General features: G+C 35.6%; 1 protein-coding gene across 8 annotated transcripts in view; it reads left to right on the plus strand.

The window, feature by feature from the left end:
- The window catches only part of PIK3C2G (phosphatidylinositol-4-phosphate 3-kinase catalytic subunit type 2 gamma), a 347,337-nt gene that overhangs the window by 256,517 nt on the left and 73,950 nt on the right, over nucleotides 1-16,870 (plus strand). For all 8 annotated transcript variants that reach the window (XM_042945913.1, XM_042945912.1, XM_042945916.1 and 5 more), the window contains one exon: nucleotides 4,796-4,905. In XM_042945913.1, coding sequence (XP_042801847.1) covers nucleotides 4,796-4,905 — 110 coding nt within the window. The remainder of the gene's footprint in view (nucleotides 1-4,795; nucleotides 4,906-16,870) is intronic.

Raw genomic sequence — 16,870 nt, forward strand, 5'->3', positions numbered from 1 at the left:
ATAATATATAAAATAATTATTAAAGAGTTTATGTAATGTTATTTCATTTAAAAGAAGGAGATAAATGATGTTTGAATCAAGTACTGAAGCAATTTTTCATAAAATAGTATTAAAATCAAATATTGAAGATTTCTGTTACAAAGTATATCCAAACAATCTTCGTATGTTTTAATCTCCCAGGTCTTGACTTTTAGGCTAAGAAGGAAATTTTGGCAGTACAGAGCCCTAATTCAGATTAAGCAAATAATCTTAGATTTAAACTCTCACAGAAATTAAAACAGACAGAAGCAATGTGGACCAATTAGACCAATGAATACATATGAAACAGCAGTATATTACTTCTGTTTCTGGTCATTTACCTCTTCATTCTCTGCTTTTGAGGTTTCTTTCTTATGGGATTCTGTAGACAATCAAAGCTTCAGTAAGGCTTCAGGACCACACTTTCTCTGGCATAGCTTCCTATAAAATAAAAACAAATTTAAATTCATGAAAGAGTATTTTCTGCCCATGTGGGTATTCAATATTTCCCTCAATTCTCTCTCAAACTGACTCTTGTTGTATTAACTTATTTTAAAAGAACTAAATCTACTGCTCCATGACCCAGTTACAACTTGAGAAATAATTGACATGGGTCATAAATTCTATCTTCTGTGAATGGTCAGTATCCAGGATTATGAGCCACAAGTGTCTGGTAAGTCTACTATGGAGTTAATGGCTCATCCCTTGTTGAGAGCAGCATGTTTCCAGATATCCACAGTCCTTTTTATTTGCTCCTGGGAAAATCAGGGAAAAAAATAATCCATGAAATTCCCATCGTGCTTAAAAGCAAAACATCTGTAGGAGACCCAAGAGTGTTGCTGGCTGAAGTCACTAACATAAAAGCCTGTATTTCATCAGCTTTTCTCTCATTAAAAAAATCAATATCAGCTATTATGGAAGGCTCCCAAAGAACATAGGGACCATTCACCCAGTTTAAAATGTTTATCACACCCATTATTATACCAGATATTTCCCAGAAGAAATCTTTCTAACTGCTCTATGAGGTGGCAAAGAGTGTCTGCTTCCCTAAGCATAACTATCAAAATAGATTTGGACTTGGAGAATAAAAGTAGAAAATTTAAAAGTGTTTCTGTCCTTTAAAAAGGAATTTATCTGTTTATCGCCTGTATCTGCTCATTACCTATACTAGCCTAGCCACCCTTTCCCTTTCCTATTGCCCCAATTAAAGTTATTGCCCATATAATCTAGGCTAAGAGGTACTTGAACCGCATCTCTGTGGGTCAGAGAACAGACATGGCTAAGTGGACCCGGGTATGAGGTCATCCTTACTCCAGTGGCAGAGTCACAATACTCAAAGCCGCCTCTCTGGGGAACAGAGCACATCAACAAGGGCAAAATTTGCTCTTGTTACCTTTAATTAGCCACATATCAAGGAGAAAGCTGAGTCCATCTACTTTGAAGCCATCTGCACTTGGATGTTGGTGCATAATGAGGGGCCCAGGGTGGGGGGTGGAGAAGGATTAAGTATAGGGTGTACTTCCCAAGAAAATGTTTGACAGAGTTCTAAGCAAGCAGGTGTGAATTCTGAGTATCTAGAGAAACCAGAAAGCAATTCAGATCTAGGGAAGAAAGCTGTTAGCAAGTAGAGAATCATAAGTCTAATAAAGGGGAAACTGTCTCAATAAGTACACAAATGTGTCCAGAACTCTAATTACAGAACTGAAAAGATAAAGCCTACTCTACACTTTAGTTGCTCCTGAGAATATACCTCTCTATAGTTGATTTTAAGTTTAGTAGTTGGGGTTGAACTTACTATTTACAGGCTTCCAGTGCCCAACAAAGCTAGGCATTTTTTTCATTTATTCATTCATTCATTCATTCACACATTCCTGCATGCATGCATTATTTCACAGACATTCATTAAGTTCCATTTGCAAGGTACCATGTTTGGTGATATAAACAATTTAACATCAAATAAAAACTCAGTTCCTGTCCTCAAAGATCTTAAAACCAAATGTGACAAACATATATGTGAACCAAACATAGTAAAAGTAAGACAGCAATAAGCACTTGAAAGAGGTGCGACCAAGATACGATTGCTGTACAAAAAAAGCAGTAATTAAATCTTATCAAGACAATCTGGTGTTTCAAGGTGAAAAAAATATTTAAGCTTTCAAAAAGAATTTCAATAGGTAAGGAAGGATAGGAAGGGAATCCCGGCTGCGAGAAAACTATAAGTATGTGTGGAAGCTCAAAGAACATGGGCGTGACATGCGTTGGAAATAGAGGTAATCAAATGTACTTAGTCTGTGGTACACAGGGAGACCTATATAGACAATAGATGAAGTGACAGATCACAGTTAGATTACAAAAGACATTTATGATCAGAATGAGGATTTTGGACTTTGATATACAGACACCTGAGAACCTGGAAGTTTCTTTGCTTTTGATGAAGACAGTACCATCATCTAGCTTTGATTTTGAACTGACAACTCAGAAGCTATGTAATTAGAGACAGAGGGATTGGAGAAGTAGGCAAAATTATCTAATCAAATGAAAATGAGGAGCTGAACTAAGACAATAATTGAAATGGAAAGGAGAATGAATACAAGAGACCATTGAGGTAGTTTTTATAGAATTATGTTACTGACATTGGGAATCAGTTAGAAGAGGGAATCAAAGATATGAATTTCTTTTAGTTGGACAATGGTTGCACTGGAGATGGAGAGGAAAAAGGAGGAAGAGTTTATGGAAGAAGAGAATTTGCTCAAATTTAGATATTATGAGTTTAGATCATCCATAAGGAGAAGGAGTTAATAACTTTCCAGGACTACCTGATCCATTTCGAGGTTTCAATTACTATCTATATGTTAATGATTCCCAAATCTATATTTACAGCTATATACTTTAGATCCCACCCAGCCCTTCAAATTTATCCAATTGATCACCCAGTTTTCTCAACTCTACTTCCTAAATATATTTAAAATCCAATAACTTTATTCTTTATTCATAAACATTCTCCTAGTCCAGTCTCGTATTTGGCCTCACTTTAATCCATTTTCCACAAATAACCACAATGATCTTTTAAAAACACAATTCAATTATTTAGTGCCCATTTAAAAACACTAAAAGAGCTTCCTTTTGCCTCTAGGATAAAGTACAAAACTTTTATATAGCTAAAAGTTCCTACCCTACTTACCTTTTCAGGCCCATCTCTTGTCACCTACCCACAGGATATCTTATGTTCCAGATGCTCTCCTGGAGTTCTTTTTGTGAAATAATGAAAGACATCTTGCGCTCCTTGGTACATCTATACATGCTGTTCCCTCTGCCTGGGTGGGGACAGTAGGAAAGAACAGTTTCAAATCCATTTTTTTCTCACTTGAACTTCATCAAGTCAATCATAAATATACCCATCCTTCATAACCATATTCTCACTGTTTCCTTTACATTTTTAGAATTAGCAGCATTGTTCTTAACTTCCCACTACTGTAAGAGTGCCTCTATTCCAGAGCAGGAAATAATTTATCTTAGTCATAGAGGTACTGTTGACATTCTCCTCCTTCTCCACCTCCTGCTCTTCCTCCTTCTTCTTTTTCAAAGTTTAAATTTATTTCAGAAAGATCTACTTTTTCTCAAAAAAATTTTCTTTCTTTTTGCCTATAACTAAAAAGAATATTATCTCTCAGTCTACACTATAATATAAACACAGTACTTTTCCAAAGGCTGCCAGAAAAATATCTGAGCCTTTGTACAATTTTATCTTTAATTACTGCATTGCTTCAATAATCTTTAATAAATGTAATCACCACTTAAATAGGGAAAATTGTGTTCTTAGAGTATGAGTCATAGAGTCACGAAAGAACATAAGATTAAGAGCCAGAGGGATGAGTTTTATACTCTGTGCTTACACACCATTTGATCTGGACATTTCACTTATGCTTTTTTGGGGATTAAATTTTTCTTCTTTAAAATGGGTATTGCAATATAATTTTTGTGTAATAATTTATAATGTATAAAGCTCTTTCTTATTCATTAGCCATTTGATTGCCCCCGGAACATGTTGAGTATTCTTATCTCCACTTTCAAAATGAGAAAACGGAGATTCAAAGAGGTTAAGAGACTTTCATGATCATTCGGATTTTTAATGGTGGGTCCAGAAATTCTGATACTAGAACCCTTATCATTCTACCATCCAATGCTGACTATGCTTCTTCTACAAGAAGACAAGATAGGGATAATAATACTATCATGCTTATTCCACTGGTTTATGATGAAGATAAAATTAAATTATTATTATTATTTTAAAGTTTCATTTGTTTTTGAGAGAGAGAGAGAGACAGAGTACTAGCAGGGGAGAGGCAGAGAAAGAGGGAGACACAGAATCTGAAGCAGGCTCCAGGCTCTGAGCTGTAGCACAGACCCTGTCACGGGGCTCAAACTCGTGGACCATGAGATCATGACCTGAGCCAAAGTCTGATGCTTAACTGACTGAACCACTCAAGCACCCCAATAAAATTAAATTATTAATCTGCAAGCACTTTGACAATTTTATTGGTTCTTCTTCTTATTGTTGTTTTGTTGCTTCTATTAGTAAATACAGGAAGTTAAAAAATCATGAACTTCTATCCATTCATGATTATAAACTGAAAGGCTTTGCTGTATAAGTTTAAGTGTATATGCATTTGTAGAATTAACCAAGTAAACTTAACCAAATTTAACTAAGATCTGATTTACATTTATTCTGAGGTTTTGTTTGTTTGTTTGTTTGCTTTTGTTTTGTTTACCTGCTAAGATGCTACATGCAGGATTGCCTGAGCTGGGTGGAATTCAAGACCTGAAATATGTGTATAATAATCTTCGCCCACAAGACACAGACCTAGAAGCAACAAGTCATTTTACCAAGTAAGATAAGCTGTGAATGTATGAGTATGAATTTATTCATGTGTACAAATACATTTCACATTTGAGGTGATTTCAGGGTGAACAGTCAGTACTATAAAGCTGTCATTTCTATAACCAGCTTGTGTCTTCTTTCCCAAGGGATAGAAAGGGAGCAATGTGAATGTCGAGGAGAGGGCCTTAGTCAGTGTTTCTGTACCATGCTATTGTTTGCTAACCAGCCTCTTCATCTATTACATTGCTCAATAAGAGGTCACTAAAAAGAGCAAGGACTGACATAAATAGATTGGTTGCTCTACTTGAACTATGTCCAGGAAAACAATTTGGAAAAAGAGATTTATGATGAGATATGGACTCACTACTTTCAACTCTAAGACAATACAAATATTGGAGTATTTGGTAACTATCTTCTATTTTAAATCTATGTTTTTTTAAGCAAGTCTGAGAAAACACTAATATACATCAAAGAAGGAGCCTGTCCAGAATATAGTGAATATTAATTACACTCAAAATCATTGTCAAAAGAGTGGTGCATTTTATAATAGAAGATTCCTCTGAACTTCAATTTTTGAATGGATAGTATAATTACTAGCAAATTCTAGGTGCTCAATAAATGTTAGCATAATTATTATCATAGTAAAGAGTTTAAGTAGAGAAATACACTTTTTCCTATAACTCCTTAATATTGAATCTTGAGTCTACTTTTTAATTGTTCAAATACTTCGGAAATTTGTAAACACAGATTATACTCTTTTTAATGGATGTATGCTTTGTCTTTTTGAGGAAAACAGTATTTAGAATAAAATCTTTCCCAGCCAATTATTACTTTTACTCTTCCCCTTCCAGAATGTATAGTGAGGACTCTCTCTATTACAAGGCAACAATGAGAGTTGATTGGGCCATCCTACATAAAGAATTTCACTTTTGCAAAGAATCTGTCTTTTGTGAACTTTACTAGATAGGTTCCTCTTGTGGTTGAATAGAAGCAATATGGTAGAATTATAGAATGCTAGAGCTGGAAGAGACCTCATACTTCATTTATTCTGACAATAAATATGCAAATAAGTAAACTGAAATTCAAAGAATTAAACATCTTGCCTACAATAAAAAAATAGTAAGAAATACAGCTAGGATTAGGGCCCATAGCTAGGACTTCAATCCCCTGGTCTAGGGTTTTTCAACATTTAATATAGAAAATTATATGATACCATTAAGGAACACCAGGCAGAGCCCTTGCCAAAAATATACATTTCTGCTACCTCCTTTGTTTCTGACATTCTACCATAAGAGATTCTTTAGTGGAGTCTGGTAGGTTTTTTGAGTCTTGAAAAATGCCCTCTGGTAGTAAAGGTTATCTCTGAAAGAAGCATCTGTTTATGTCTACTTAGAAAACTATAAATATTAGTTGACAATAGTCTGTGGCCAAAGACGCTAGCTTAAAGATTTGCATAAGTGTTTCAGATCCTTGATTTTAAGGATAAAAGACTCTCAAGTTGCCTCAGCTATTGGGGATGGGGGATTTGTATGAAAAATCCTAGGGAAAGGCAAACAATTGGCCTCGGGAAGAGCAGAAGGTCTTCTGTCACAGAGCCTGGAAGGTCCTTCAGAGTTCAACACAGCTCTGGGATCCCATCAGCAGGAAGCAGCTTTATACTCCAGCTGCTCGCCCCTGGTCTAGTTACCTCCATCCTAAGTAGGTGAGTGCACATGGTACCAAAAATAGCCCCCTCAGGCTATCCAATTATGATCTGAGTGGGATCCCTTCCTTTGAAGTGGGCTGCTGCACTACAGGCACAATGATTGATGTGTCAGTGGGACCTGGTTGGGAGATAGAGGAGTTGCAGAGAGAGGTCCAGAAAAGATGAAGGTTGGAAACATGTGATTCAGCTAAAGCCTGTGTTTGATGTGTCATTGCTTAGACAGTTTACAAATAGTCCCTACTACTACCTAGAGCAAAGGAAAGAAACTATATATTGGATGAAGAAAAGCTCTTTCAGGTCCTGGCCACAGGGAAAATGTCGATAGGCTTTGTCTGCCAGAGTTCCATCCCTCCACATTTTCTGACTTTAACTGATACACCCAGATCTATAAAGAGCAGAATCTTCGACATGAAATGAGCCTGCCTACATTTACTTATGTCCTCTTCCGAGTCAAGAGATTGTGAACTAATATGGGAAGTAGATCTAAAGCCACTAACCTCCTGGCAGTGAGCTAGACCTCATTATCCTGCCTGCATATTTCTGCCAGGCTAATTTTCTCACTTTTAGATGTTATATAGTATGTTCTGTTAATTAAACTTCTTTCTACAATTTTATGGTAAACACCTTGTTCTCCATTGCAGACTTAAAAGGCATTTGGTCATCTAAATAAGGGCACATCATTTCTCTGTTCAATAATTGTTTTTGACTTGCCATTTCCTACCTCTTACTTTTGACAACCTTATAATCTGATTGTCTTTATCAAGGTTTATCCACTCCACCTCTATTATTCCCAAAGGAATCCTCTTCTGGGTAGATAAATTTCTCATATACATTCATTCCTCCTTTGTCTATTTAATACATCAGAAACACTTCCCAAGAATCAAAAAAATTACTGGAATGGGGGGGAGTCTGATCTAACTTTCAACTCTATGTATCCCTTAAGATGCTGGACAACTAGGTTCTTGTCCATGAAACCTCAGATTATTCCCATCATGACTAGTCTTTTGTTCTATAATCCTACAGAATGTGTGCTATTTCATGCTGTCCTTAATTTATTACTGAATTACATGATGTCTAGTATATCACCTTAATACACTTAATTGGTTATACCAGTTTCTCCCAAGTAAAACAGGGGACATAGTCCCACTTTTCCACTTTCGAACATATCTGAATGTGAAACATGCCTCATTCCCCTTAAGATATATTTTAAAGTTTAACAGGAGATGCAATGTAAACATCAAACATTAAGTCTATAAAAGTTATATAATAATGGCTAACATTTAGGGCGGTATTTCTTATGTGTCAGGCCCTGTTCTAGTGCTTTTCATAGAGTAAGTTGTTTCATCATCATAACAAGTCTGTAAGAAAAATGATTAGTAATACTGATAATAGCAATTATAAATAAAGAGCATGGGAGGCAACTTTTGGAGGTAATGGGTATGTTTATGGTATAGGTTATCCTAATAGTTTCACAAATGTATAGTCATCTCCAAACTCATCAAGTTGTATATATTAAATATACACAGCTTTTTGCATGTCAATCATACCTCAGTAAAGTGATTTAAAAAAAGTCTGTAAGATAATATAATTTTAATCTAAATTTTTAGATTAGGACCCCAGAGAAGTTAAATAATTTACCAAAGGATATAGCCAGCTGTGAATGTAACCACAATGTGTATCCAGGGGGTTATGCTACAGAGTGTGAGGTCTTACACTCTATCCTGTGGGCTCAAAACCACCCCTCTCATATGCAGGCTCTTGGGGTATGTCACTTCATAATTCAGACCATAGTTTTCTCAAGGTTCCTTAGAGCCCACTTTGGCTACAGTTTGAACAAAGTAGATCTTTTTTCGGGCAATAGTCCTCACATCTTGACTATCCCAAGCCTTGATGGAGGACAGATGTTCCTTCCCAGTACTATCATCTCTGTGCCATCACCAGGTGTCCCCCGGATGTTTGGTTTAGGATCTGCTATGTTTGCTGCCCCAGGGGACCGCCATGGGGTAATTTGACTCCAAGGTACTCAACCCCTTTCCTTTCTCTGATTTGGCTCATTACCAGATGCCTTGAACCTCTCTGTCTTTCCCCTTTTCCGCTCAGAGAAATCTCCCATGAGACTCATGTCTCCCTTTAGTGATATATTTTATCCTATAATCTCAACTACATACCTTTATTTTTAGATATGATTTATGTGTTTTGAGTTTGCCTTTCCACATGTTCTCTTAAGTTCTTTGGTAAGCAAATGTGGATCGTGTGCTGATGATCTTTCCTATCACACAGCACTGTGAAGACCCTGTTATGGAGATTTAAGAAACCTCAATTAATTGTGACTAGGATTCTTAACCATTTGAAAAATTACTTAAGATCTCTCTATTATTTATATATTAAAATTTTTTAACCTAATTATAGGATATTTCTTTTGTTTATACTCAAGCAATATATAGAATGAATTTATAAAAGTAGCCTGATTAATTAAAAACAATAGTGGAATTTTGAATGACTTGATCCACATGATTAAAATAAATGTGAAAAATTATGTGCACTTGTTTACTTTTCTGTGTAAATAATATTGTTATCTTAAACTGTGTTCTCTGACATCACATGGGTTACAAAACTGAAGGAGATACTTGAATAAAGACGCCAGTGCACATAATTTACCAAAAAAGGAAAGTTATGTAATGGATATTACATATCCATTATGTAATGGATCCAGCACTAGTCTTGGTGCTTCAATGGGTGACATTAATTCTAATATACTTTTGAGAGCCCCTGTATATTTAAAGTCTGTGTTCTCTGTGTTCTGACAGGCTAAAAGTGTTTTATACTACTGCTTATTCCAATATTACTACTAAGATAGAAGTAAAAATAAGAAAATCCACCATCCACCACCACCACCAGCAAGCCCACAGATGTGGGTCATGAATGAGGACTAAGCCATCTGAGACACAGCATGTGTGGCTACCTTAAGTGCCCAGTCCTGACTACAGTAGCAGTAAGAGGCTGCCCTCTTGATATTTTTTGAGACTTGAAAGAAATGGCTTTTCTTCCCTCTCCGAGAGAATGCTTTATTTATGAACAATATAGGATCCTACCTCATTCTTGGGTATTTGCACTCAGGCTTAAGAGGTGATCGTAAGTGTTTCAGAAGATGCTGTACTCAGCGTGGCATTAAAAATTGTATTACAATTAATGGCATTTAGAGAAAAATGAGAATAAAATTCTTTTACTGACCACAAAGGTTTTTCACAGCATTGCCAACTCCTCTCTCTGCTTCCCTTACTTTTTTCGACTCCCCTTACAGCTGAGTGCTGTTGAATAGAATCAAGAAAGTCTCGTGACTCAATTCCTGCAAATGGATACTCTCATGTAATACCTCTGCAGAGCCCACTGCTAGGCAAGAAAGGCAACGATCCATTAAAATGCTGTCTGAATGGGTTACTTTAGAATTTTCAATCACTTTCAAACCTCGGGTTAGCTGTCCTTAGAAACAGATAACCTATTTCACAGACCAGACTGGGATCATTAAGCATAAATTTCCCTGCCTACCTCCCCTCCCACATACAGATCATGCTTTTCACTTCATCCATTTTCTCCTCCAAACATGTGAGAGGAAATTTTCCATGTATTTCCAGATATTCTATTTGGCCTGCCACACAGATTCTTTGGTTTAGTAAGCATAAGATCTCTGGCTCTTTGGCTAAAACTGAAGGCAGCTAGAAGCAAAACACAAAACTCCAAACTTAATTTTGTTTTCATGAGGTATTTTGGTAGCAAGAGCCAGAGATTCTATCTGGTATCCTTGGAGAAAAGGGTATAAATGGACTCAAATCATAACCTAACAAATCCCAGAAACCAATAGGACCTGATTTCTAGAGGAAACAAAGGACTTCTACTCTGCTTACTCTGCCTATATTTTACCTCTTTGCCCATTGGCCAGTATTCTGTAGTGGAAATTCCAGAGAGAGACAATCTAATTGACTTAAATAGTTGCCTTTGTCCCCACTGGACAGAATCCTTCACACAAAGCCATCGTGGATTCTGTTGCCTATCCTTACACCTATCATGGGCCATTCCTTGCCAAAGAACAGCCTAGAGTTTCTTCTCTGAACTTTGAGCTTTAGAGAGAGCAATCTTAGTTATGAGGAGCCATTGGGCAGAGCAGGCACAATGACTGTCCCAACCAGTACAACCATGAAGCCACTGGAAATGTTGATGACATCCAGAAAAAGTGCTCCTGGATTCCACATAGACAAAGGAGCCAGGGTCTGTGAGCCTCCTGAGTGTGCAGACATAATGCCAGAAACTTCCGGTGTTTCCCTCATTCTTCCTTAGTTATTTTTCATGGCTACAGAGTGAAATGAGACTCTTTGTGCTCAATGCCTCAAAACAGGTCAATGGCCTTCTGTCTAGTTTCTCTTTGACATTAAAGAAAATATGGGAGAGGGATGATTCCTGGATTCTTTTGTCCTTAGACTTTCTTGATGCTTTTCTAGTACTTTGCAAATTGTTATCTCTTGGATTGTTGTAATTCCACAAATATGGATCAAAGTTTTCTTTTGCCTTAGTAACCACTGATACCCATAGAGATAAATGCTCACAAGAAAAACAAACAAAAGACAAAAAACAAAAAACAAAAACCCAGAACCTAGAGGAATTAACAATCATGATGTCCAACTTTCATTAAATTAGGAAAGCAAATTTCAAAGAGATATGCAAATTAAAACAGATGGAAGTTTCTTTTTCATTGTGAAAGTCTCTCATTAAAAAAAATAATAATTGTAAAAACAAATCTGAACTAAATTGACTTTATAAACCACTTTTTAACTGAAGGTATAATACCTTTTACAATACTGTATTTCCTAAGTTGCATGACCTAGTCACACTCATTACAATGTTCCATAGCTTGGCTGCTGTTCTAAATTTCTGCAATAGGAGAGTCTCTGTTTTTGAATTATATAAGCTACGCTGAGAATTTGCCCAATTTGCCTAAATATCAAGTCATGATACACCTTAGCTATTAGCTTTTAAAAAAAGATATTTTAACTTTTCCGGAGACTATCAGTCTAAAGGTTAAGAGCATTTGGAAAGTTCAATGCACCCACCCAGAGTGCCAGAAGTCATTAGTTACAAAAGATGAATAGTCCAGATGGCGCTGTTTCACAACAGCTGCTAACCCCTCAACAGCTAAGGGCAACAGCCTATCCTCACTGGCATTCCTGACAGACCTATGTGTTGCATAGGATTGCTATATTCCAGGGATTTAACAAACAGCTAAAGTAATTTATTATTTTTAAATATATTTTTCACATTTTAAAGATTTTTGTTACCTTAATTATAGCACCAATTATCAGTTGGTTATCAATTATTATTATTGATTTTTCTATACTATTGCATGTTAAGATTTTTTTTTTTTTTTTGCTTTGCATAAGATTTCATGTTAATGTCATCAATAAAATGAGCTGGCTTTGGGGAGGGTGGGAATGGAAACCCGGAATATCATTTTACTGGCATAATACTTACACATAATAAGACCAGTCCATCAACCTTTTTCTAGTTCCTTTATTCCATCTGATCTGATGTGGCTGCTTTTTCTAAGTAGCCTCCCTAAGAAAGTATAAGAATTACTTATTGATAGTCAAGACCATGGAGCCTGGAATTCTTGTTTGTATGCAGAGTTAGGTCCCTGAGATGACATTTACATAAGACTCACTAACCTCATAGGTAAATTTTGAAGACTTCAAACTTTAACTTGGAAAAGAGCAAAGTTTTTGTTGTTGTTTGTTTGGTGTTTTTAAGCCACGTTCTAAACTATGAAGCAGGAGAAAAGAAAACAAAAATAAGAAAAGAAAGAAAGATAAACCTAAAGCTGCCTCTTGTTTTAACCTCTATTTTTTGTAGGATTTCAAGAGAGTTCCCCGTAAGTCATTTTCCATAAAACCATAAATCTGCACATTTATTTTCCCTTGTATCCCTCTATCTGTAGTTTGCTACATTTTGGGCTCATATATATATTCATTTCTTTACTTATTTGGTAGTAAGTTTTCTGAAATAATATTTGCATAATATTACTCTGTTTCCAATGACTTTTCATATGTTACCTAATTCAATTCTATCAACAGTCTTGGAGGAATAGCATGGTTTAGTCGTCAACTATGTTTTATAGATGAAACAATTGAGTCTCCTGGAAGCTAATTGACTTTCTTGAGATCACAGGCAGAACTAATAAGTGAGTTCAGAATAGAGCAAAATTGATTTCTTGCATAATGGATGTTCTTCCCAGGACCTTAAGCAAAATCACATGGAAAAAAAATCCTACCTATGAAAGTCCTCATACTCTGATAATCTCAGATAAATACAGATTTTTTTAACTCTGATGTCTTCAGGTTAAGTGAAAGAACATGGTAAGAAAACATCTAAACATCTAAATGTTTAATAAGAAAATATCTAAATGCTTATAGCCATGTATCTCATATTAGGATACCAGGCCATCAAAGCCACAAGGATGAATATGAAATATCCTTTCATAGTATCTATTTTATTTAAAATTTAAGGTTAGAACATGAAGCTCAAATTTTTGTGTTCTCACATGTGTACATACATATACGGCCAAAAGCATCTCTTTTTCATGTCAGACAATCTTGAAGTTTTAAAAATAAAAATGCATAGACAGAAACTTTTTTTATTGTGTATCAAGAATGATTATTCACTGAATTCATCTCATAATATTTTTTTTGGTTAAAAAAAATATGGGTTTGAATACTTATTGTCCAGTATAAATTTGCAGCAAAGTAGGAATTATCTTGATAGCACACTTTATAGGTTTAACTATGAGAAAACATTGGTCATATATTTTAGAGATTACAAAGTCAATGTTGAGCTATTACTTTTCTTAATGGAATAAAACAAACTGTGACAAAGTTGTATTAAGTCATTGTTCCCTCTGAATCGTTATGACTCACAAAGCTGGACACTCAATCAGGAACTCCAATACAAAAGACAAAAAAAAGTAATGTGTTTATCACAAACGCCAAAATCAAAGCAAAGTGAAGTTTGAAGGTTAGATGAAGAAATTGGTTTATGGGGAGAATGAGTCACTTAAAAGTCTTCTATTTATATACGATAAAATTATAGAGTCAATGGGGAAATAAGAATGTTCTTCTGCAAATTCCTTCACAGATAGTCTTTTGAGAAATGTTTTCCTTAGACTAAAGAGACTGACCAGTAAAACAGGTATTCTATCAAGCCACAAAATGATATAAACAACTTCAGCAATAGAAAGATGCTCTTGAAATTCCCATCCTGTTGCCTCAGAACCTTCGCTCAACTGCAGTCCTCGGCATTATAGACATCTCTCCTCAATGGTTACTCTGATGTGACTCATAAAGCAGTGAAAAACTTTTGCCCCGTATAGTCACATATTAATGTAAATGTGCATTCAAAAAATATCATAATATTTAATCTGAGAAAAAAACTGCTCTCTGTCTCTATGTTGAACCTGACATGAAAGACCAGACCTCCTGGATTCAACCCAATTTTCTGAGACTGAAAAACTCAATGGCTCATTCTCACACACACATAGCTAGGAAATATGTTAGTAGCATTTGTTTGTAATGATAAGCTATTTAAAATATTTATGCCATATTAAAAGATAAGTATGTTATGAAGTAGAGTAGAATTTGTACAGATTTTTAAGATAGGACCTAAGGCTTAAGATTTTATGGTTATTTTATAACCCTTTGGACCATGTTCCCTTCAAGAACAGGCTTCAAGAAATACTGTTAAATGTTTTTCTAAGCAATATTTCTATGTAAAAATTAAAGGATCATTATTTTAGTGCCTTTATTCCATCTAAGAATTCCATGATAAATGTATTGATTGGCTAATCTTAAAGACAAAGTTGAAATACTGTTTATTATAAATAATCCACAATGAGAGCAAAGACTGTGGAATCAGATAAACATGAGTTGAAATTTTTGGTTACTACTTTCTAGGTGATGTCACCTTTGGTATTCATTTAACCTTTCTTGGTCTTTTTTTCTGGCATCATTGCTAAAATAATTTTACTGCTTTCCTATAAGGATGAAAAGATTAACATAAGGCATTTAGTGGCACTGTCGGCCAAAGTATATATACTCCTTGAGGGCAGAAATCTGATTTCTCTCCTTTACTTCTATGTCCCAACACATAAAACAGTGGCTGGCAGGGAGCTGGAAGTGTTTATCAGGATGATCTGGAGGCTTTCCCTAAGAAATTTAAGAACTGGTTCCTTCGAAATGTGGCTTTGAACCTGTAATATAAGGATACTCCAAAGCATAATCCTGCTGATCCTGCCATTAAGCAAAATAAATCACAGGGCTGCCACCCGCATAAATCAGATCCTTGCAGAGGCCTGAAACCTACTGCTCTCGGGTCCCCAGTCCCAAATTGGGTCATATTTAACAGCACTGTGCTATCAGGCCTTAAATCTATCACCTGCAAGAGGGGAGATGGATTGGTGAAAGTCTGCCCTAAAACTATAGGCTTATCATAAAAGTTCACCCTTCATCTCCAGTCTTCCTACATCTTAACTGTTGGGCATCATAAGAGTAAGGCATGGACATAGTTGAAATTTTATGAAGGTGAATACATTAGAATTTAAGATTTACCGTTCATGGCCTATCGTCATGAGAAGCGAGTACATGCTGTTACCCTAGAGCTTTCCACCCCACACACAAAATATGTTCAGTAAATATTTGTTGAATGAATGAATGAACGAATGATAGGGTCTCCGTAAATCATGATTAGCATTATACTTCCGCTATTATTATTATTATCTTCATTCCTTAAACTATGAATGAGAAAAGAAATGAATGTTTTATACTATACTATATACCCATAAATTCGTAAAGTCAAAGAATATCTTTAGAAACATGAACATGTGGAAGTGAATAATGATCAGTCATATTTTAACTTTCTTAGCAAATTTTGGCCTAGATTGATGTTTAATAATGACAAATTTTGGAATTTATTTTAAAGAGTCTAATACCAGAACAAGATAGATGGGTTGAAGTTTTACAAAATTGAAGGGGAAATTATTAAACATTATTGAACTACATGGTTAACATTGAGGATATGTCACATTAGTCTAAAGAAGGCATTGCATGATAACTTTGATAGATGCCAACCCAGAAAAGTAGTATTTAATTATATTCAACATCCATTCCTCTTAGAAAATTTTAGTAAGCTCAGAATGGAAGGAAACTTAGGTAAATATCTTACATTTAAAACTGGAATATTGATGGGGCACCTGGGTGGCTCAGTTGGTTGAGCATCTGACTTTAGCTCAGGTCATGATCTCGCGGCTCGTGAGTTCAAGCCCCGTGTCGGGCTCTGTGCTGATAGTTCAGAGCCTGGAGCCTGCTTCGGATTCTGTGTCTCCCTCTCTCTCTGCCCCTCCCCTGCTTGCACCCTGTCTCTCTCTCTCTCTCTAAAAATAAATAAAACAGGGGCGCCTGGGTGGCTCAGTCGGTTCAGCATCCGACTTCGGCTCAGGTCATGATTTCATGGTCTGTGAGTTCGAGCCCCGCGTCAGGCTCTGTGCTGACAGCTCAGAGCCTGGAGCCTGTTTCAGATTCTGTGTCTCCCTCTCTCTCTGACCCTCCCCTGTTCATGCTCTGTCTCTCTCTGTCTCAAAAATAAATAAACGTTAAAAAAAATTTTTTTAAATAAAAATAAAAATAAAAATAAATAAAACATTAAATACATAAAAAAATAAAAATGGAAAACTGCAAGCATTCCCGTGAATGTCAGGAGAAAGATATGAATACCTTTATATTGACAGTAAAGCTCTATGTTTAAGTTTTATTATATTCTCATTTTCCATTTGAATAAGAAAGCAAATAAAATAATTCTATAGAATTAAAAAATATAGAGTAACAAGAGTTCAGTAAAGCAAGTAGTTACAAGATAAAACATTCAAGACTCCATAGTAAATAAGATTAAAGGGGAAACTATATGATCACCTCAATAGATAAAGAAAATGTAGTTAATAAAATTTAGAACCACTCATTTTTTAAAAACTCTAGAAATAGAAATGTAAAGAAAACATTATACTTAATGGTGAAACATTGAAAACTTCTTTATAATCAGGAACAAACCAAAAAGGCTTACTATCACCACTGATAACATAGAACTGGAAGTGTTATCAGTGCAAAGGGTGACAAAACTCTAGCATTACTTACAGATTACATGACTCTGTCAATACAAATTTTGGAAATATTATACAGAAA

The sequence above is a fragment of the Panthera leo genome, chromosome B4 (genome assembly GCF_018350215.1).
Source record: "Panthera leo isolate Ple1 chromosome B4, P.leo_Ple1_pat1.1, whole genome shotgun sequence".
Lineage (NCBI taxonomy): Eukaryota > Metazoa > Chordata > Mammalia > Carnivora > Felidae > Panthera > Panthera leo.